This window comes from Gopherus evgoodei, chromosome 6 (assembly GCF_007399415.2).
Source record: "Gopherus evgoodei ecotype Sinaloan lineage chromosome 6, rGopEvg1_v1.p, whole genome shotgun sequence".
Classification (NCBI taxonomy): domain Eukaryota; kingdom Metazoa; phylum Chordata; order Testudines; family Testudinidae; genus Gopherus; species Gopherus evgoodei.
Window position 1 is genome coordinate 6,385,755 of NC_044327.1, and position 17,169 is coordinate 6,402,923.

General features: G+C 45.5%; 2 protein-coding genes across 9 annotated transcripts in view; one reads left to right on the forward strand and one right to left on the reverse strand.

Annotated features, from left to right (window-relative positions):
- Window positions 1-11,624, forward strand: part of KCMF1 (potassium channel modulatory factor 1) — a 73,003-nt gene extending 61,379 nt beyond the window's left edge. Inside the window, exons 6-7 of the mRNA XM_030566240.1 lie at window positions 2,084-2,366; window positions 9,578-11,624. Coding sequence (XP_030422100.1) covers window positions 2,084-2,366; window positions 9,578-9,839 — 545 coding nt within the window. The 3' untranslated portion in view covers window positions 9,840-11,624. The remainder of the gene's footprint in view (window positions 1-2,083; window positions 2,367-9,577) is intronic.
- Window positions 900-17,169, reverse strand: part of HOOK3 (hook microtubule tethering protein 3) — a 186,103-nt gene continuing 169,833 nt past the window's right edge. For all 8 annotated transcript variants that reach the window (XM_030566232.1, XM_030566229.1, XM_030566231.1 and 5 more), the window contains one exon: window positions 900-1,112. In XM_030566232.1, coding sequence (XP_030422092.1) covers window positions 1,007-1,112 — 106 coding nt within the window. In that variant the 3' untranslated portion in view covers window positions 900-1,006. The remainder of the gene's footprint in view (window positions 1,113-17,169) is intronic.

The following is a 17,169-nucleotide window of genomic DNA, read 5'->3' on the forward strand; positions in this document are numbered from 1 at the left end:
AAATTCCAAAGGTCTCTGGTCCAGTCCCCTCAGACAGCCTACCTGCATGCATTGTTATATATTTTAAAAGTGAACAGTGTTTTGAAAATCCATTATCTACCTCAGTGCTTCTAATTTGTATTTGTCACATGTATAAAATTACTCATGGGGAAGATTAGGTGTCTGAATCTTTACTCCACACAAAAATGCTATACTTCAGCGTTAATCAAGATTAAATGAGCTACATTTTGATATTATTGATAAACATTACAAAATGTCATCTGTTTGCATTCAGACTGCAGACTGAGTGGCAGACTTACTAATTTTAAAATAAATTTTCAAAGATTACTAAAATGACCTGTTGTAATTGTAATCATTTGTGGCAGCTTCTGGTCAAGTTCAGAAGAGTTTGGGGAGAGGAAAGTCTCTTATTTTTAAGTTCCAAATAGACGTTTGTGGATTTTTAGGATGTACACGGATACCCTTTAAGTATTAGTGTTCCACTTTATGATTCGGGGGGGGGGGGGACTTGTCTATAATGAGATTGTGACATACAAGGGTATAATCCAGACTAATATGCAGCTGTGTCACCCCCGCCCTGCAGCCTTGGGTGCCTTACAGTGCCTTGCTGAAGGAGATCCCACCTGGCCCACTAACGAACCGCCTTCCAGCATGCAAGCCACATCCTGAGTGTGTGTGTGTAACTGCAGCCTGCCAGCCTGACTCTTACCAGCCTGGGTTATTACAGGGTGACCTAATACACCTCCAGTCTTAGATTTCCCCTCCAGAAATGGACGTCCTGTACTGCCCAGCCTTTTCTGGACAGTACAGTAAAGAAAGATGGAAGAAAATTATGACCTGTAATATGAAAGGGCAGTAGAAATTACTTAAAATAAACAAACCTGTAATGCAATTATTCTATCTCAAGAATTAAAGGCTTTGTTTATTTTTGTAATGCACATTTCCATAGCAAAATGGGTAAATTTAAAAAGAGCGATGTTAAAATGAAGTGAATCGAGTCCAGGATTCAATTGCTTGGAGCCACCCTCATGAGCTTGGAGAGTCCCATTGTTTCAATCAGTGCAAAGTGGCGAGCATGCCTCTTGCTTCCGACTTCCAAAATCTTTCTGGGACTAATGCAAAGGTATAAACATTTCAGAGGGATAATTGTTTGCAAAAGACAAAATTTCCCTCCTCCCTCCCCAAACAAACACAACAAATTAAGGCTTCCCACCAACTTTTTGAATGCACATAGGTTCTATCATAACATATGGGCAGTATTTTTTTTTACACTGTTTATTTTTGAAAATACCTTTTCGTACAGACAAAACTCACCTCAGTTCCCACTCTGATCCCCCTAAAACTGAACAATTCCGTATTAGCCCAATCCAAAGCCAGACATGTCTTTATCTAGGCAGGTCTTTACTATCCTTGTAGCAGTAGACATCTTTATTAGGCCAGTATGAGGGAAGTCATACAAACACCTGCCAGGCAAATGTAAGTATATTATTTATCTGAATTCAGGGAAAACTAGTTTACTGCCTATCTTGTGACTCCATCAGAACTTACGCAATGTACAGTATGGTAGAAATCTATGTTCTGAATTGAATATTCCCCAAAACTAACTGACAGAAGTGTCATTTTTCTTCAGCACAGCTTCCCTCATGTATAGCATGGAGATAGTGTGAGGGTGGGATGGGGGGGAGAGCACCTATGAACTTAAGCCAAAATTGAAATGGCTGCTGAGGCAGCACCCATTTTGCCTAGAAGATAACACTTTAGGGAACTGGCAGCTGAAGATACCACCTTGTAGTCAGTCCATAATCTCTAGGAAATGCCCTTTCAAACGATTTCAGACTGAGAATTTCTTCATCTTAGTAAAGAAATGAAAAATATAAATGATGCTTTGAGCTTGGGGAATGGAATGTGTCTTAAGTGTTCCCTAAAGCACTATGCCCCCATATGACAGTCTGTGAGATAAGTAATGAAGTATTTTAGAAAGAAATAAGAGCTGGGGATATTGATGCACAGGAAATACATGTACTCTCATTTGTTAGTATCAATTTAAGCAAATTTCACCGTAGTACTTTTCTCTTCTTTGCAGAGCTTTTATCTCAGTTATCAGGCGTGAGGCGTTCTGCAGGAGGACAGCTCAATTCCTCTGGCCCTTCTGCTTCTCAGTTACAGCAGTTGCAGATGCAACTGCAGTTAGAACGACAACATGCACAGGCAGCACGACAACAACTGGAGACAGCACGCAATGCAACCAGACGCACCAATACAAGCAGTGTCACCACCACTATTACACAATCTACAGCAACAACCAACACATCTAACACAGAAAATAGTCAGCAGGCTATCCAGAACTCCCAATTTCTTCTTACAAGGTAACTTATTCTAAAAACGTAATCCAATTACTTTTATTACATGCACTATCCCTATTCTTGACCCTTATTTGACAATTGCTTAAGCGCGTAGCTAACTTAGGCCCATAAATTGTTGCATTAAGTTCAATAGGACTACTCGTATGCTTAAAGTTAAGCACATGCTTAAGTGCCATGCCTAGTTGGGTATTTAATTGCAGCTTAATATCCCATATCCCCCAAATCTCCAATGCCCAACATAATTCGTTTAGCCAATAGGTGATCATGCAAAATACATACGCTAGTGTTCAGCAGATCTACATGTGCCACAGAGTTTTGAACTGTAGACAGTCGAAATCTTGGCAAAATGATTTTGCACTTTGATTTAATACTAGTAATGGATGATCATCAGTAGGGCATTAGTTATATTTATTCTATTAAACATGCAAGTGCTTGTTCTGAATGCAATGTTTTTCATATAGCCTGTAAAACTGCACTGCATTATTCACCATCTGTTCCACACACAAAGTTAAAATGAGGTTAAATATCATTTATATGTACTCCTATAAGAGTAATTTAATTTAGTTCAGTTTGTTTGTAATTGATATCAGCTGTTTTCCGTGGCAGTTAATCACTTAGGTACAAAATGAAAACACTGGTTGCAGAAACACGGGCCATAATGAATGGCTTTTAACTGCTATTGCTGCATCCATGTTGTCAGGAGTAAAGATGAAACTAAAATGAAAAGCCAACCTAGGAACTAAAGTCAAACAGATGTTGCTTGCATTCAGCTTCCGGCTTTTGCAGACTGCCATGGAGAGAGCTCTCCTACCGCTCCTGGAAGCTACTGTCCCAAGAAGTTGCCAGCAAGAGTATCCAGTTAGCTTCCCTGCTGGGTGTAGGTGAGAGGCAGTCTCTCACATAACTGTGTTACTTTTTTCCTCACATAGTTGTGGGGTTGTTAAAAGTTTGTGTAGTCATACGGTTTACAACCATTTTTACCACTTACAGATTCATTTTCTGCTGACTTTTTAGAGGAGTTGATTCTTACAGTTGTCCTAGCCACCATAGTGCTGAAAGTATAGCTGTGGAATTTTTGACTGGATCCCTACAGTATAAATGCAAACAGAAAATTTTTGTTTTATCTCATTTTAAACACCAGTGTTTGTCCACTTGTTGTATCCATGTTAACATTATTCACTGCTTCTCGAGTTCTCTAGCATCAGTTTGAGAGGCATGAAGGGATATTACTTTATAGATAATTTCCTGTTTACATTACTCCTTCCAGGAATGTAAGAGCATTTCCGATTATATCAGCCTATCTGTTTGAGCTCTAATGTAGAGAAAGAGAACCTGGAAGTTAACATTAAATGGTATTTAACAGGAAATGAATGTTTCATCCCCAACTGGAGGTTGAATAGAGTTTCTTCTTCGAATGCTTGCTCATGTTAGTTCCATTCTAGGTGTGTGCGTGCCCACGTGCGTGGCTGTTGGAGATTTTTGCCGTAGCGGTATCCGTAGGGTCGGCTGTGACAATCTCTTGCGTGCCGTGCCTATGTGTTGGTATATTAGGGGCCGCCAGCCCTAAGCCCTCTCAGTTCCTTCTGACCATCCATAGTGGTTAGTCAGAGCACCTCTTTCCCTTGCCTCATGAGGGCTAGTGGTTCTTCTACTTCAGTCTTCGAGCCTTAAGGGTTTTAAGCCCTGCTCTGACTGTAACAGATCTGTGCCTGTTTGTGACCTCCATAGCAGCTGCCTCAAATGACCTGTGAAGAAGTGTCGCATCTGTAAGAACTTTTGTCCCAGAACTCGGAAAGAGTGAGACATCCGTTTGAGGGCCCCCCTCATGGAGGCTGCTCTCTGCCTGGTATCCGAGCCTTCCCAGCCAGACTCTGCCCTGAGCACCTCAGACACAGTGCGCAGCATACCCCTGGCACCAGGCTCTGCCTATCACTGCTCCCCAGCACCGCCTAAGAAGAGATTGAAGAAGAATGACTGCCCTGCACCAAGCAAGAAGGGCAAAGGACCCAGTCGTGCCAACTGCCCACACTGGAACCACATGGGATCTCTTTGTGTCCTCTCGCCCGCCCGCCTCCCTCCTCCTGCCCCTCGATGGGGCCTCCTAGCCCACTAAGGGATTCGCATTGACTCCAGGGAGCAGTAACGGACCCAGACTGGTGGCAGTGCCAAAGCCCTCCCAGGCTCTCCCAGCACACAGAGATCAGAGGCCTCTACCAGCACTGCCATCATCGCGTGTGCCGCAAGCCAGTCGTAAATGGTGAGGGCAAGCGAGTCGTAAAGGCCCCCCAGAGGGTGGGTGAATGATGCCTGTCTCTGGAGATGAGATCCCCATCTCCACTTCCGAAGTCTCTGTCTTCTGCGGGACGTTCTTCATTGCCAGCACCACGGTCACGGTCTCCGCCCTCTCCATGCAGATTGTCCAGAGGAAGGCACCGGTCACCGTGTTGCCAGCACCAATCATCCTCCTGCCGGCTGTCTCCTCAGCGCAGGTACCCACGGTGGGAGCGGTCTCTATTGTGGTGCTGATCCCTCCTGCCTGGAACCGATCCTACTACTCAAGGCACCTGTCTCCCGTGGCTACTGTTAACCATGAGGCACAAGCTTTGATGGCCCCTCTGTGGTCACCAGAAGGTGTTTCCTCCGGTTCGGAAAGGGAATTCAGCCCTTCACCATGACAGCACCAATGCGAGTGAGCACCTGAGGCTACATCGACTTCTGTGATGCCACTGGCACAGTTGCCCTACTGGAGCCTGTGATTCCGATGCCTCAGTCAGTCCATTCCTTGGCCACCACCTCTGAACAGCAACTGGCGGCACTGAGCTTGGTGTGTGTAGCACACTTGGAGGCCAGGGTAGAGGAGCATGCCCCCACCCCGAAACCCTCTTCCCACATTGGGGATGATCCATCAGGGCCTCCCTCAGTGACCCAGTCATCATCCTCATCCCGAGATAAGGTGGTGGCTGGCCCCTCCTGCCCGAGCCCACCAGGTGATATTGGAGAACATTAGGCCCTGCTTCATAGGGTGGCTACGAACTTGGGATTGGAAGTGGAGGAGGTGGCCAAACAGGCGGACACCCTTCAGTTTCAGGTGGCCAACCACCAGGCTCTCTTGCGGAGGTACAACTTCAACTTATGCGACTCCCTCCATAAGTTCAAGGACTCACTGCCCTAGGACTTGGCCCAGGAATTTGGGGCCCTGGTGGAGAAGGCTACAACAGTTGTAAGGTTCTCCTTCCAGATGGCGTGGGATGCGGCCGATTCAGCAGCTAGGGTGGTCTCGTTGGTGGTGTCATGAGGCGCAATTCCTCAACCGTCTTCATTCCTACTGTTTGGCATGGTCACAGGTCACCTTGGACCGTTGAATGCTAGAGATTGTATCTCAGGGCTACACCCTAAAGTTCTCAGCCACGCACACAATCTCTTTTCAGGGACCCTTCTGACAATCAACTCCTTATTCAAGAGGTTGAGAACCTCATGCAGCTGGGAGCAGTGAAGGAGGTACCCTGGGACATGAGGGGAAAAGGGTTCCACTCTCGTTATTTCCTAATCCTGAAAGTGAAGAGGGGAGGTCTAAGACCCATTTTGGACCTGAAGCGCCTCAACAAGTCTCTCCAAAAAGTTGAAATTCCGCATGGTCTCCCTGTCCTCCATCATCCCCTCCCTGGATCCGGGACACTGGTACGCCGCCCTCGATCTGAAGAACGCTTATTTCCATATCTCTCTCTTCCAAGGTCACAGACGATTCCTCCACTTTGTGGTGGGTGGGCACTATTTACAGTCATGGCGTTGTCCTTTGGTCTCTCGTCTGCCCCAAGGGTGTTTACAAAAGGTACGGCACCAGTGGCCGCTTACCTCAGGTGTGAAGAAGTTCAGGTCTATCCATATCTCGATGATTGGCACATCAAAGGCAGATCTCGGGATCAGGTATGAAGAAGCCTTGATCTTGTTTGTTCCACCTGTTGTGACTTGGGCCAGTTGATAAACAAAAAGAAATCAACCTTAAGGCCTGTGCAATGAATAGAGTTCATTGGAGCAGTTCTCGACTCCACACGAGCTAGAGCCTTCTTTCCGGTGGCGCGTTTCCAGGCCATATCAGACCTCATCTCCCATGTGAAAAACTGCCTGCTCACCACTGCTCACACCTGCCTGCGGTTGTTAGGCCACATGGCCGCATGTACATACGTGGACCAGCATGCCCGGCTCCATCTCCAGCCACTGCAGGCATGGTTGGCGTTGGTCTACATCCCCAACAGTCACGATCTAGACTGAGTGATCAGGGTACCGGTTCACATCCAATCATCTCTAGATTGGTGGCTGAGCCCCAAATTGCTGGTGGAGGGAGTTCCCTTAGCAGCCCTGTCCACATGGTTGACCCTGGTTTCTGATGCATCAGACCTGGGATGGGGAGTCCACCTGGGCGAACTCAGCATTTAAGGCCTCTGGTCTTGGAACAATCTGTCCTTCCACATAAACGTCAGGGAGCTCAAAGCGCTTCGCCTGGCTTGCCAGTCTTTCCTGCCTCTCACATGAAGGACAATATCACAGTGATGTAGTACATCAGCAGGCAGAGCAGGGCCAGGCCAGGTCGTCAGCCCTTTGCCTCTGGGACTTCCATGTGCTTCATACGGTCCATCTGGTGGCCGCACATCTGCCCGGGGCCAAGAACATGGTAGCAGATCACTTCAGTAGGACCTGCTCATCTCTCCACGAGTGGTCTCTCCACCCGGAGTGGTCTGTGTGATCTTCTGGAGGTGGGGAACTCCCCAGGTGGTCTTGTTCATGCCTTTCTGCTCCCGGGGGGGGGGGGGACTGATATATGCCTCCTCCCCGGCGCTGCTAATCTACAAGGTCCTTATGAAGGTCAAACAGGACAAGGCGAAGGTGATCCTGATAGCTCCTGTGTTGCCTCAGCAGCACTAATTCAGCAAGCTGATGGACCTTTCGCTAGCCACTCCGCTGCAGCTGCCTCTCTGGCCGCATCTGCTGTCCCAGAACCACGGCAGTCTCCTGCATCCAAACCTGATGGTGCTGCACTTGGCAGTGTGGCTTCTGCATGGCTGAGTGCAGAAGAACTGGAGTACTTGGTCCGGGTCCAACAGGCCCTTTGGGTAGCAGAAAGCCCTCTACCAGAGCTACCTACCTGGTCAAGTGGAAGAGGTTCACGGGCTGGACCTTGGACCAGGGTATCCAGGTTGAGCAGGCCTCACTGCGACTATCCTGGATTATCTTCTGCACTTCATGCTCCAGGGGTGGTTGTTATCATCGATCAAAGTCCACTTGACCACTATTTTGGCCTTGCATCTTCTGCTCCAGGGCAGGTCGGTCTTTACTTACGACATGGCAGTCCAGTTTTTTAAAGGTCTGGAACATGTCTACCCTCATGTCAGGGATCCCATCCCTCCCTGAGACCTGAATCCTGTGCTGTCGCAGCTCATGGGTCCTCCTTTTGAGCCTCTAGCTTCCTGCTCCCTTCTTCTCTTCTGAAAAGTTTCTTTCCTGGTCGCAATAACATCCATCCTAGGATCTCTGAGATCAGGGTGCTTACTTCAGAGCCACCCGTTATGGTGTTCTAAAAGGACAAGGTCCAGCAGTGGCCTCATCCAGTGTTCCTGCCCAAGGTAGTTCTACAGTTTCGTACTGGCCAAGACACATACTTACTTGTCTTTCCAAAGCCTCATATATTGGAAGAGGAGTGCAAATTGCAGACCCTGGGTGTCAGGAGAGTGCTTGCCTTCTACATAGACAGGACCAAGCCATTTCGTAAGTCAACGCAATTGTTCATTGCAGTGGCAGACAGGATGAAAGGTCACCCAGTGTCTGTGCAGAAGTTTTCATCCTGGATCACAGCCTGCATCTGTTACTGCTATGACCTGGCATAGGTGCCTCCACCAGCGACTGTGACTGCTGACTTGACTAGGGCGCAGGCTTTGTCGGGACCCTTTCTGGCCCAGGTGCTGGTTCAGGATATCTGCAGGGCTGCTACCTGGTCATCTGTCCACATGTTTGTCTCATTATGCGCTCACCAAGTAAGCCCGAGATAATGCTTACTTTGTGAACTCCGAAGCCGCGACCAGGGATACTGCTTGTGAGTCTCCTAGAATGGAATTGATATAAGCAAGCACTGAAGAAAAAACCGGTTACCTACCTTCATAACTGTAGTTCTTCAAGATATGTTGCTCATGTCCATTCCAGTCCACCCTCCTGCCCCTCTGTTAGAAGGAACTGAAAGGGCGTAGGGTTGGCGACGCTGGATATATTGCAGCATGGGTGCGGCACTCAAGTGGACGCTGCAGCTAACGCTATGGATACCGCTAAGGCAAAATCTCAAACTACGCACGTATGCATGCATGCATCTAGAATGGAATGGACATGAGCAACACATCTCGAGGAACAACAGTTATGTTTTTATGTACATTAGTATTTTATTACATTTTAGGTGAGAATAGAAGAAAAATGCAGTAAACAAAGATGTCGTTAATAATTACTACTGCTTTAGAAAATGTTAAACTTCGGGGTGGTTCTGTAAAAAAGACTCATCATCTTTGTGTGATTCCAGCTCTCTTGGGATGCTCAAGGCATTGTAATATACAGGCCTTCTGGATGTTAAAGTTCCTTTTACTTTTTTCATCTTTGGCTTCCAAGTTGATACATTCTCCTCTGCAGCATTTCCTCAGCTTCTGTCTGCTGGAAAACTATGGCAGAAACTTGAAGTTTATATCAAATAATTTATTGCTGTCATACTGAGTTTTACCTAAGTTACCAAAAAATCTGACCTCCAGAGATCAAATATATGTGACATAAATTAAAATCTTTTAGAAATAATCAAAGGGCTGGTATTTACAGACTTTGCAGTTACAGACTTTCAGAGAGTGTGTAGAATAGAATATTTTTACATTTAGTGGTGCAAGTTGTCATGTTTGCATTCAGAATTTAATTTCTCCATTTTATCAATCCAGTCTGTGCAGACTGTTGTGACTTTAAACAGAAAGTTTTAGAAATGTCTGTTTTAGTTGGATCAGGTATGTCAGTCATTGTCAGATCTGTCCGCCTCCAAAGCAGGATAGCAGTACACGTACTGGTTCCCAAGTTGTGATCACAAACACCTTCCAGTGTGTGTCAGTCCAGCAGATGAGAGCATTCTTGCTGTGTAATGTCTTCAGCCCATTGGGCTTTTATCAACTGCCTGTCTTGTGTCTCCCTTCACTGTTGTGCAGGTTGAATGATCCTAAGATGTCAGAAGCAGAGCGTCAGTCAATGGAAAGCGAACGGGCAGACCGTAGCCTATTTGTTCAGGAGCTTCTACTGTCCACTTTGATGCGGGAAGAAAGTTCCTCCTCAGATGAGGATGAGAGGGGGGAAATTGCCGATTTTGGTGCTATGGGCTGTGTAGATATTATGCCTTTAGATGTTGCTTTAGAAAACCTAAATTTAAAAGAGAGTAATAAAGGAAACGAGCCTCCTCCACCTCCTCTTTGATGACATCCCACTTCGCAGACAATGTCCTCTGTGCTGTATTTGCCAATGAAAGTGGACAACTACTATCTTGGGTTTGTTTTGGTGATTGTAATTTCAGGTCTGTCACTCTTGTTACAGTGTGTACATTCAAAAGAAGCGAGAAAAGATATATATGATAATCATTTCCATCTTAACTAATTTTTACTTCTAGCAGGTAAATGTAGGTTGCAGTGCAGAGGAGAAACCTCTGTGTTCTGTACCTTGACATGCAAAAGGCTCTCCTAATACTCCACGTTCAAACTGAAGAGGAAAAAATGAAAATCTCTAATGAAGCTGCTGTGTGTATTTATGAATATTAATGAATAAAAACTGCTTGGATGGTTTACCTTAACTACTGCCTGAGGGTTTTTTGCAGCGTGCATGAGTTTTAGTGACCTTGTCATTTAAAAAATTAAATACAAGGAGTAAACTATAAAAACCCAAAGCTTTTCCCATTATTCAAAGGTTACATGACAAAAAGGTTTGTGTTCACTAGCAGTTTGTAGCCATGAAATAGCTTTGAATAATATGTGACTGAATCACCTATTTCTGTGTGCTTCTGGCACATAAAGCAAGCTCTGCAGTGGGATATATTATTGTTTCCAGGGTTTGGCATTTTGCTATATGTGACTATTATGTTGCCATATTAGTCATCACATCCATGTGGAGTTCAGCTTCTCTTTATGCATCTGTAGGAGACACAACAGTAATGCCACTGCTGGAATCTACTGCAAAGGGCTTGTGGTGCCCTAAAATCAATCTTGTTCATCTTTGTTTGAAGTTTTTCCTTTTTGTAGTTGTTAAAATTTTTCAACTGTTAAACGTGTTTTATTCAGGTGTAGATGATTCATTTATTCACTGTCTTAAAAAAAAAATTAACCTGGATTATGTTGTCTTAGTTTAAAAGCGTCACAGTCTCAATCATATTTTTGAGTTATTATGTATTGCTTCATAGTTTGCAGAGACTTGTCAGTATCAGGAGAGCTGAGGATTTGACTTACCCAGATTTTGTCAATATATTACAACTGAATTCTTAATGCTAACTTTAGCACCTTTTATTTATTATTTCTCTTTGATTATTTTTCTGGCATAAAAAAAAAAAGTTAAGAGCCTTTTAATTGAATCATGCCACCTACATGCCTATACTATTAATCCTATATGTAAAAAAATGTACAGTGTTTTTTGTGCATAGACTTTCATAATAGCCCCAATGCAAAGACAGCAGGGGGTTGGTTTTTTTGGAATGTAAAGTTAGACCATAAAGACAAAGTGCACACAGCTTCTGATAAATTTAAAATAGGCTTATACTATAATCATGTCTCTTTCCTGTTCTCTAACCTCACCCGCTTTCTCTTTCTCTGTATTTTCCATTCCTGCAGCATTACAAGCATTTTAGAATAAAATTACAGACTTGAACACCAGCTGGTGTTCTCAACAGAACTGTGACGTGTACGCTAATCTAAAATAACAAAAAAAAACACCCCACAGTTTGAAGTTTCAGTTTTCATTCTCATTTTCTTAATCCTCAGATTCCAAGTATTTCCAGCCAGTACAGTACAACTTTGTTTTCATTCAGTCTCTGCAAGAAAATGTTTTAAGGGAAATTTTACGCCAGTCCTCTGGTTATACTAGGAGTTACCCCCAGTAGGGATTTTTTTATGATTGTTGAGGATTTTCAGAACCAATTTTCAAGCTGTAGTCTTTTCAAACACATCTTCTGACATTACAATAAGACACACCGTTCAATAAAGCATTTTCAAGACTGTTGTTCAGTTGATTTTCTTTTGGTGTGGTGCATTATCTGACAGTTTGACTCTAATTTCATAGAATCATAAAAGATTAGGGTTGGAAGAGATCTCAGGAGGTCATCTAGTCGAACCCCCTGCTCAAAGCAGGGCCAACCCCAACTAAATCATCCCAGCCAGGGCTTTGTCAAGCTGGGCCTTAAAAAAACTCTAAGGATGGAGATTCCATCACCTCCCTAGGTAACCCATTCCAGTTCTTCACCACTCTCCTAATGAAATAGTATTTCCTAATATCCAACACTAGACTTCCCCCACTGCAACTTGAGACATTGCTGCTTGTTCTGTCATCTGCCACTACTGAAAACAACCTAGGTCCATCATCTTCAGACTGTAACTACTGTCTACAAGGTCAGTTCAACTATCCAACCAGGGGCGGCTCTATGCATTTTGCCCGCCCCAAGCATGGCAGGCAGGCTGCTTTCGGTGGCTTGCCTGCAGGAGGGTCCCTGGTCCTGCGGATTTGGCAGAAGCCTGCAGGAGGTCCACCAAAGTCATGGGACCGGCGGACCCTCTGCATGCATGCTGCCGAAAGCAACCTGCCTGCCACCCCTCACGGGGTCCAGCAGAGTCGTTCCCCCCCCCCCCCCCGGTGGCTTGCCACCCCAAGCACGCGCTTGGCATGTTGGTGCTTGGAGCCGCCCCTATATCCAACACAGCGTATATAAGACAAAAACATACTTAAAACTGTTCAATTGTTTCCACAGTGCATGTACAAGTGAAATTCTTAAGGATGTAATTTTGCTTCGCTTACCAGAAAAGCCAGCATATAAACCAAATATGCATTTCTTAATGAATACTGAACACTTCTTTAAAATCTGTATAAGGCTGGTTTGTGAGACGCTTACGTTACATGATTGCAAACTTCACTTCTCTGCAAGGGCTGGTGCCACAAGCGTCTGTTTCATATGAAAGTCTGATACCTGCTGGCTTATATTTAACATTAAACTTTTGGATGATGTATATTTGAACTCTTCAATAGCCCAGCTATTTCAGATTTTTTAGCTATATGTAACATGGCAAACTCACTGTGGCCTAATGAAGCTTAAAAGAAATCCTGCCTAAAGAGTGCTTGTAAGATGGATGAAGAATATCCTATAAATACTATTAAAATATTTTTTCCCCATAAATGGTAATTGTGCAGGAGTGGCAGCTTTTGAGTGGGGGGGCTGAGAAAGGTCAGTGTCCGGGTTTAAAACAGTTATAAAAGTTGTATTCATAAGAAAATGGTCTTCTCATTGAAACTAAAAGCTTTCCAGTGTTTTGTATTCTGGGATATTTCAAGAATATCCATGATTAAATCAGTGCTTTACAGTAAAGATGCCCCGGTGTGGAATGAAACAGCCCTTGAGGATTTTCTAAGGGAAAGGGGTGAGGTCAGAGGAAAAGAAAGATATCTCAGCAATCATACCTTCTGGAATCTCTTCAGGTAGTGGAAGGCCTGGGTCACCTAAAGTTGAACATTCAGTTTGTATGTGAGGAGTCCCATGGAAGTCAATGGGCAGCTTGTATGGTAAAGTAAATTCCCACTTCCTGGCAAAAACACCCTAATAGTTGGGTGGCTTGTGGGCATCTGGAAGAGGGTGGGGGTTACCTTATGGCCAGAGGTGGTGAGCTGGCAGAATGATGGTGCGGCCCCCTGGCAGTAGCCTCTTCCTGTTTTCTCTGTTAAGGTCAGAACAGAATATCAGTGCAGTGCGTATGGGGTGTGGCGGTCTGGCTCCATTGCCCTTTTGTGGAACAGGCACGGGTCCTTGCATGAGCCCTCTCTTCTGGCAGTCTCACTGTAAGGTCCGAGTCCTCTGTGTGTGTGAAGTTAAAAGTGAGGCTGACTGAAGCATGTAAAACACTTGGTGATCAGTAAGATACACAAGTGATCACATGGGTCGGGGGCAGTAGGGGCTACCTCCTAGCATATTTTACATTATATACAGGAGACAAAGGGATATGCAAACTCTTGTTCACTGGGGGACAGGGAACAAGTCCCACTGAGTGTTCTAGGTGGATGCTTCTCCCTTAATACAAATTGCGACTCGAACTATGTTTGAAACTAACTACTAGATTCAATCAGGCCTTTTTCAGCTATTTTTCTCAGAAATACACTATAATGAAACAATTTAATCTCTTGGCCATCACTAAAATTGACTTTCTGGTCCTATCACTTTTTTCACCAAGCCCTTGGGATGTTTCAGCTGTATTAACCCTTAAAACAGTGACATTTTACCAGGAGCCGAAGGACTGCCTGAGAAGGGAGAATCTCCTTGTGTAAAATGGCGAGTGTATTTCCTTGGGTTTATACAGCCATGGCTGTTAGTGTACTGAGGACAGCAGGGATGACCTTTTAGTGCCCCTTCCTGAATTATAGCAGTGGCTTCTCTTTATTACATCTGTCACCTGTCACCATTTCCTCCATTACAGCCTAAGAGCAAAGCCGTCTGAAAGGATAGAGGGTTGTATCAACCTTCACAGGACCAGTCTCCAGGCTGCCACACAAGTGCGTTCTTGCATAACCTCAGAGCAAAGTGTGGCCGAGATTGGCCCGGTATGGCTACTCTATCAAGTTCTCTTTATCCTCCTGGAAGGGCTTTCATCACCTTCCTGTTCTAAGCAGCCCATTAAAATAAAGGGTAGGCCATGAAATGGTAGACTAAGTTCCTACTCACAAATGACCAGCTCAGAAAAACACCAATAATCCTAACATTACCTAACACATGTTAACTTATTTCCCTGAGGACTTTTGTCCTGAAAGAAGATTTTGCTCATAGCCATCCTACAGCAGTTTCTGACTTGGTTCCCAGCTATTGTAATGCATATTGCTATGCATCTGATCCACCCCCAGGAAGTTTCTTCACTACTTTTCTCTGGACCCTCGTTGGCAAGTCAGAGCATTGCCTTTTGGTCTGGTCATGGTTCCTGTTGCTTTTGCCAAGGCAAGGTGTCACAGGTCCTACAGAGGAAGGACCAGTTTATCTATACATATCTCAGCAACTGCATAAATGCTGACTTTGGATGAGGTTTGGTCCTTGGAATCATATGGCTGGGTGGTAAACCAACCCAAAGTTCATTCTCCTGCTCTTGGGAACTAATCAACTCAGTGATTCCTCCATCAAGACCATAATTCCTATCTCAGTCCCACCCCTTTCTGAGTTGTGCCTAAGCAGTAACTTCTCTAAGGATCAGACTGCCCAGCACTGACTCTTTTGGTGCAGCATCCCATTCTGCACCACTTTTACAAGTCAGCCTACTCATCAGTACCCTTGGGGGCTAGCAGGAAGCTAGCAATGATGGCATTTCTTCAGATGTCAGGATCTCGGCACCAGTCTCTGGCGGCACTGACAGGATTGGCCCCTCCATGGTTGATGGAAGGAGAGGCCTCTTCTTCAGTCTCTGAGGTGGGATTATACATCTCCCAGCCTCAGAGCAAGACTCGTCCCGCCCTAGACCCTACCAACCTGGGTACCCTCAGGCCAATGCCTCAGGGATTGTGGTGGGAATGGGGCCAGGAGGCCCTTGGGGCCTGGTCCTTTATCAGTGGCATTTTTGGAACACCTGTGGATTCCCCTAACTGCCAGGTCATCCCCACATCCGTCTTACTCAGTCTCCTCATCCAGATGAGGTGAAAGGTAGCATTGAGTCAAACCTGCTCCTGTGGTGGGTACTGGGCCCAGTCCTGAGCCTCTGGCAATGATTCCCGAAGAGCCTGCATAGCAGCCTGAGAAAGAGTCATCCTGAGTTTTCATCCTCATCCTCTCCAGGTAAGGCAGTGTCTTCTGGGATAACATCATCCCCAGCTGACGGCTATAAGACATAGCAGGAGCTTTGTGTGGCTTTGGACCTGGGCATTCAGGTTTGAGGAGGTGAGGGAGCCCTCTCATCTCATTAATATTTTACCTACAGCCGATTCATCTAGACAGGCTCTGCCAATCAATAAGGTGATTTTGGAGCCTATAACATCCCTTTGGCAAACCCCATCATTGTGGCCTCCCACATAAAAGCTTGCAGAGTGCAAATATTATGCGCCCTCACAGGGGTTTGGCTACCTGTACTCCCATCTCGTCCAGAGTCACTAATGGTTGCGGAGGCTAATGAGAGGCAATGAATGCGAGGGGGCATCAAGCTACCACCCCGCAAATCCAAAGGTGCAAAAAAATCTGAATTTATTTGGTAGAAATGTTTAGTTGACTGGAAGGTCGCAACTTAGAATTGCCAGCCAACGGGCCTTGTTGGGGTGCTATGGTTTTAACTGGTGGGTTTCTATGGGGCAAATTGAGAATCTGATGCCTGAGAATGCTAGGCAGACGTTCTACTCACTAGTGATTGAGGTCAGGTTAGCAGTGAAGACTTCAGGTGAAGGCAGGGCGAGCGGGTGCAGACTCACATTTAGTCTCTATGGGAAGGTGCTCTTGGCCACAGTCTTCTGGTTTACCCCATAAAGTCCAGCAAACTACTCTGGATTTGCCCTTTGAAGGTGCTTCACTGTTCACAGAGGAAACAGATACCAAACTCCATGGCCTCAAGGACTCAGGGACAAACTTTGAAGTCTTTGGGCTTGTATCCCAGTATAAAGCTACAACTCCTTGTCAGGACCTGTCCAGAAAGAAGAGTAGCGGGTTTTAGGAATACGTCTGCCCCTCCTTCAACTTCTGCATTAGCTCCTGGCCCTTCTAGACACTCAGTGACAGGCAGTGATAAGCAGACATTTTGATGGCTCAATCGAGGATGTCATGACGGTCTCCATGCTTCCAGATCCTGTTTCACCTATTTTTGCAAACTCTCTCCCCCACTTCCCCAGTGCTTGGTCTGGAATTACTTCAGACCAACAGGTCTTCAGCGCTGTGGAAGCATGCTACAGCCTCTACTCCTACGTCGCACCCTTGTCATTCCTCTTCAGCGACCGTCTCATGAGAAGCTTCTCCTCGAGGAGGTTCAGTCTCTCCTTCTGATAGGTGCCACTCAGAAGGTTCCACAAGGTGTCAGAGGGATGGGGGTTTTATTCCCAGTCCTGAAAGTGAAGGGCGGGGGCAGGTTTCAGTCCACTCTTGAGATTGCGTCTTCTCAACAAGCATTTAAAAAAGACAGTTTTGCATGGTCACCTTAGCTTCTATTCTCCCCTTCCTTTATCCTGGAGACTGGTCTGCCAGTTTATAGGGGCAGTGCTGGACTGGTCTCAAGCGAGAGCTTTCCTTCCAGACTTTCGGTTTCAGACAGTTTGTTCCATTATTACAGATCTCAAGTCTCACCCCATCACAAAACTGTTTGAGGCTGCTGGGGCATATGGTCTTGTGCACATCACGTGGTCAAAATATGCCAAACTGTGCTTCAAAAGTCTTCAGAGTTGGCTAGCCTCAGTTTACTCACTGAGCCATCATCTCAACTTGGTAATGAGGATGCCCTCTCAGGTCCTTGCCTCCCTCCAGACAGTGTGTGGGTGGGTGTCCCCGTTGACTGTCCTCAACTGACCCTCTGTCTTCAACTGATCCTCATGTTAGTGATGGATGCATCTGCTTTAG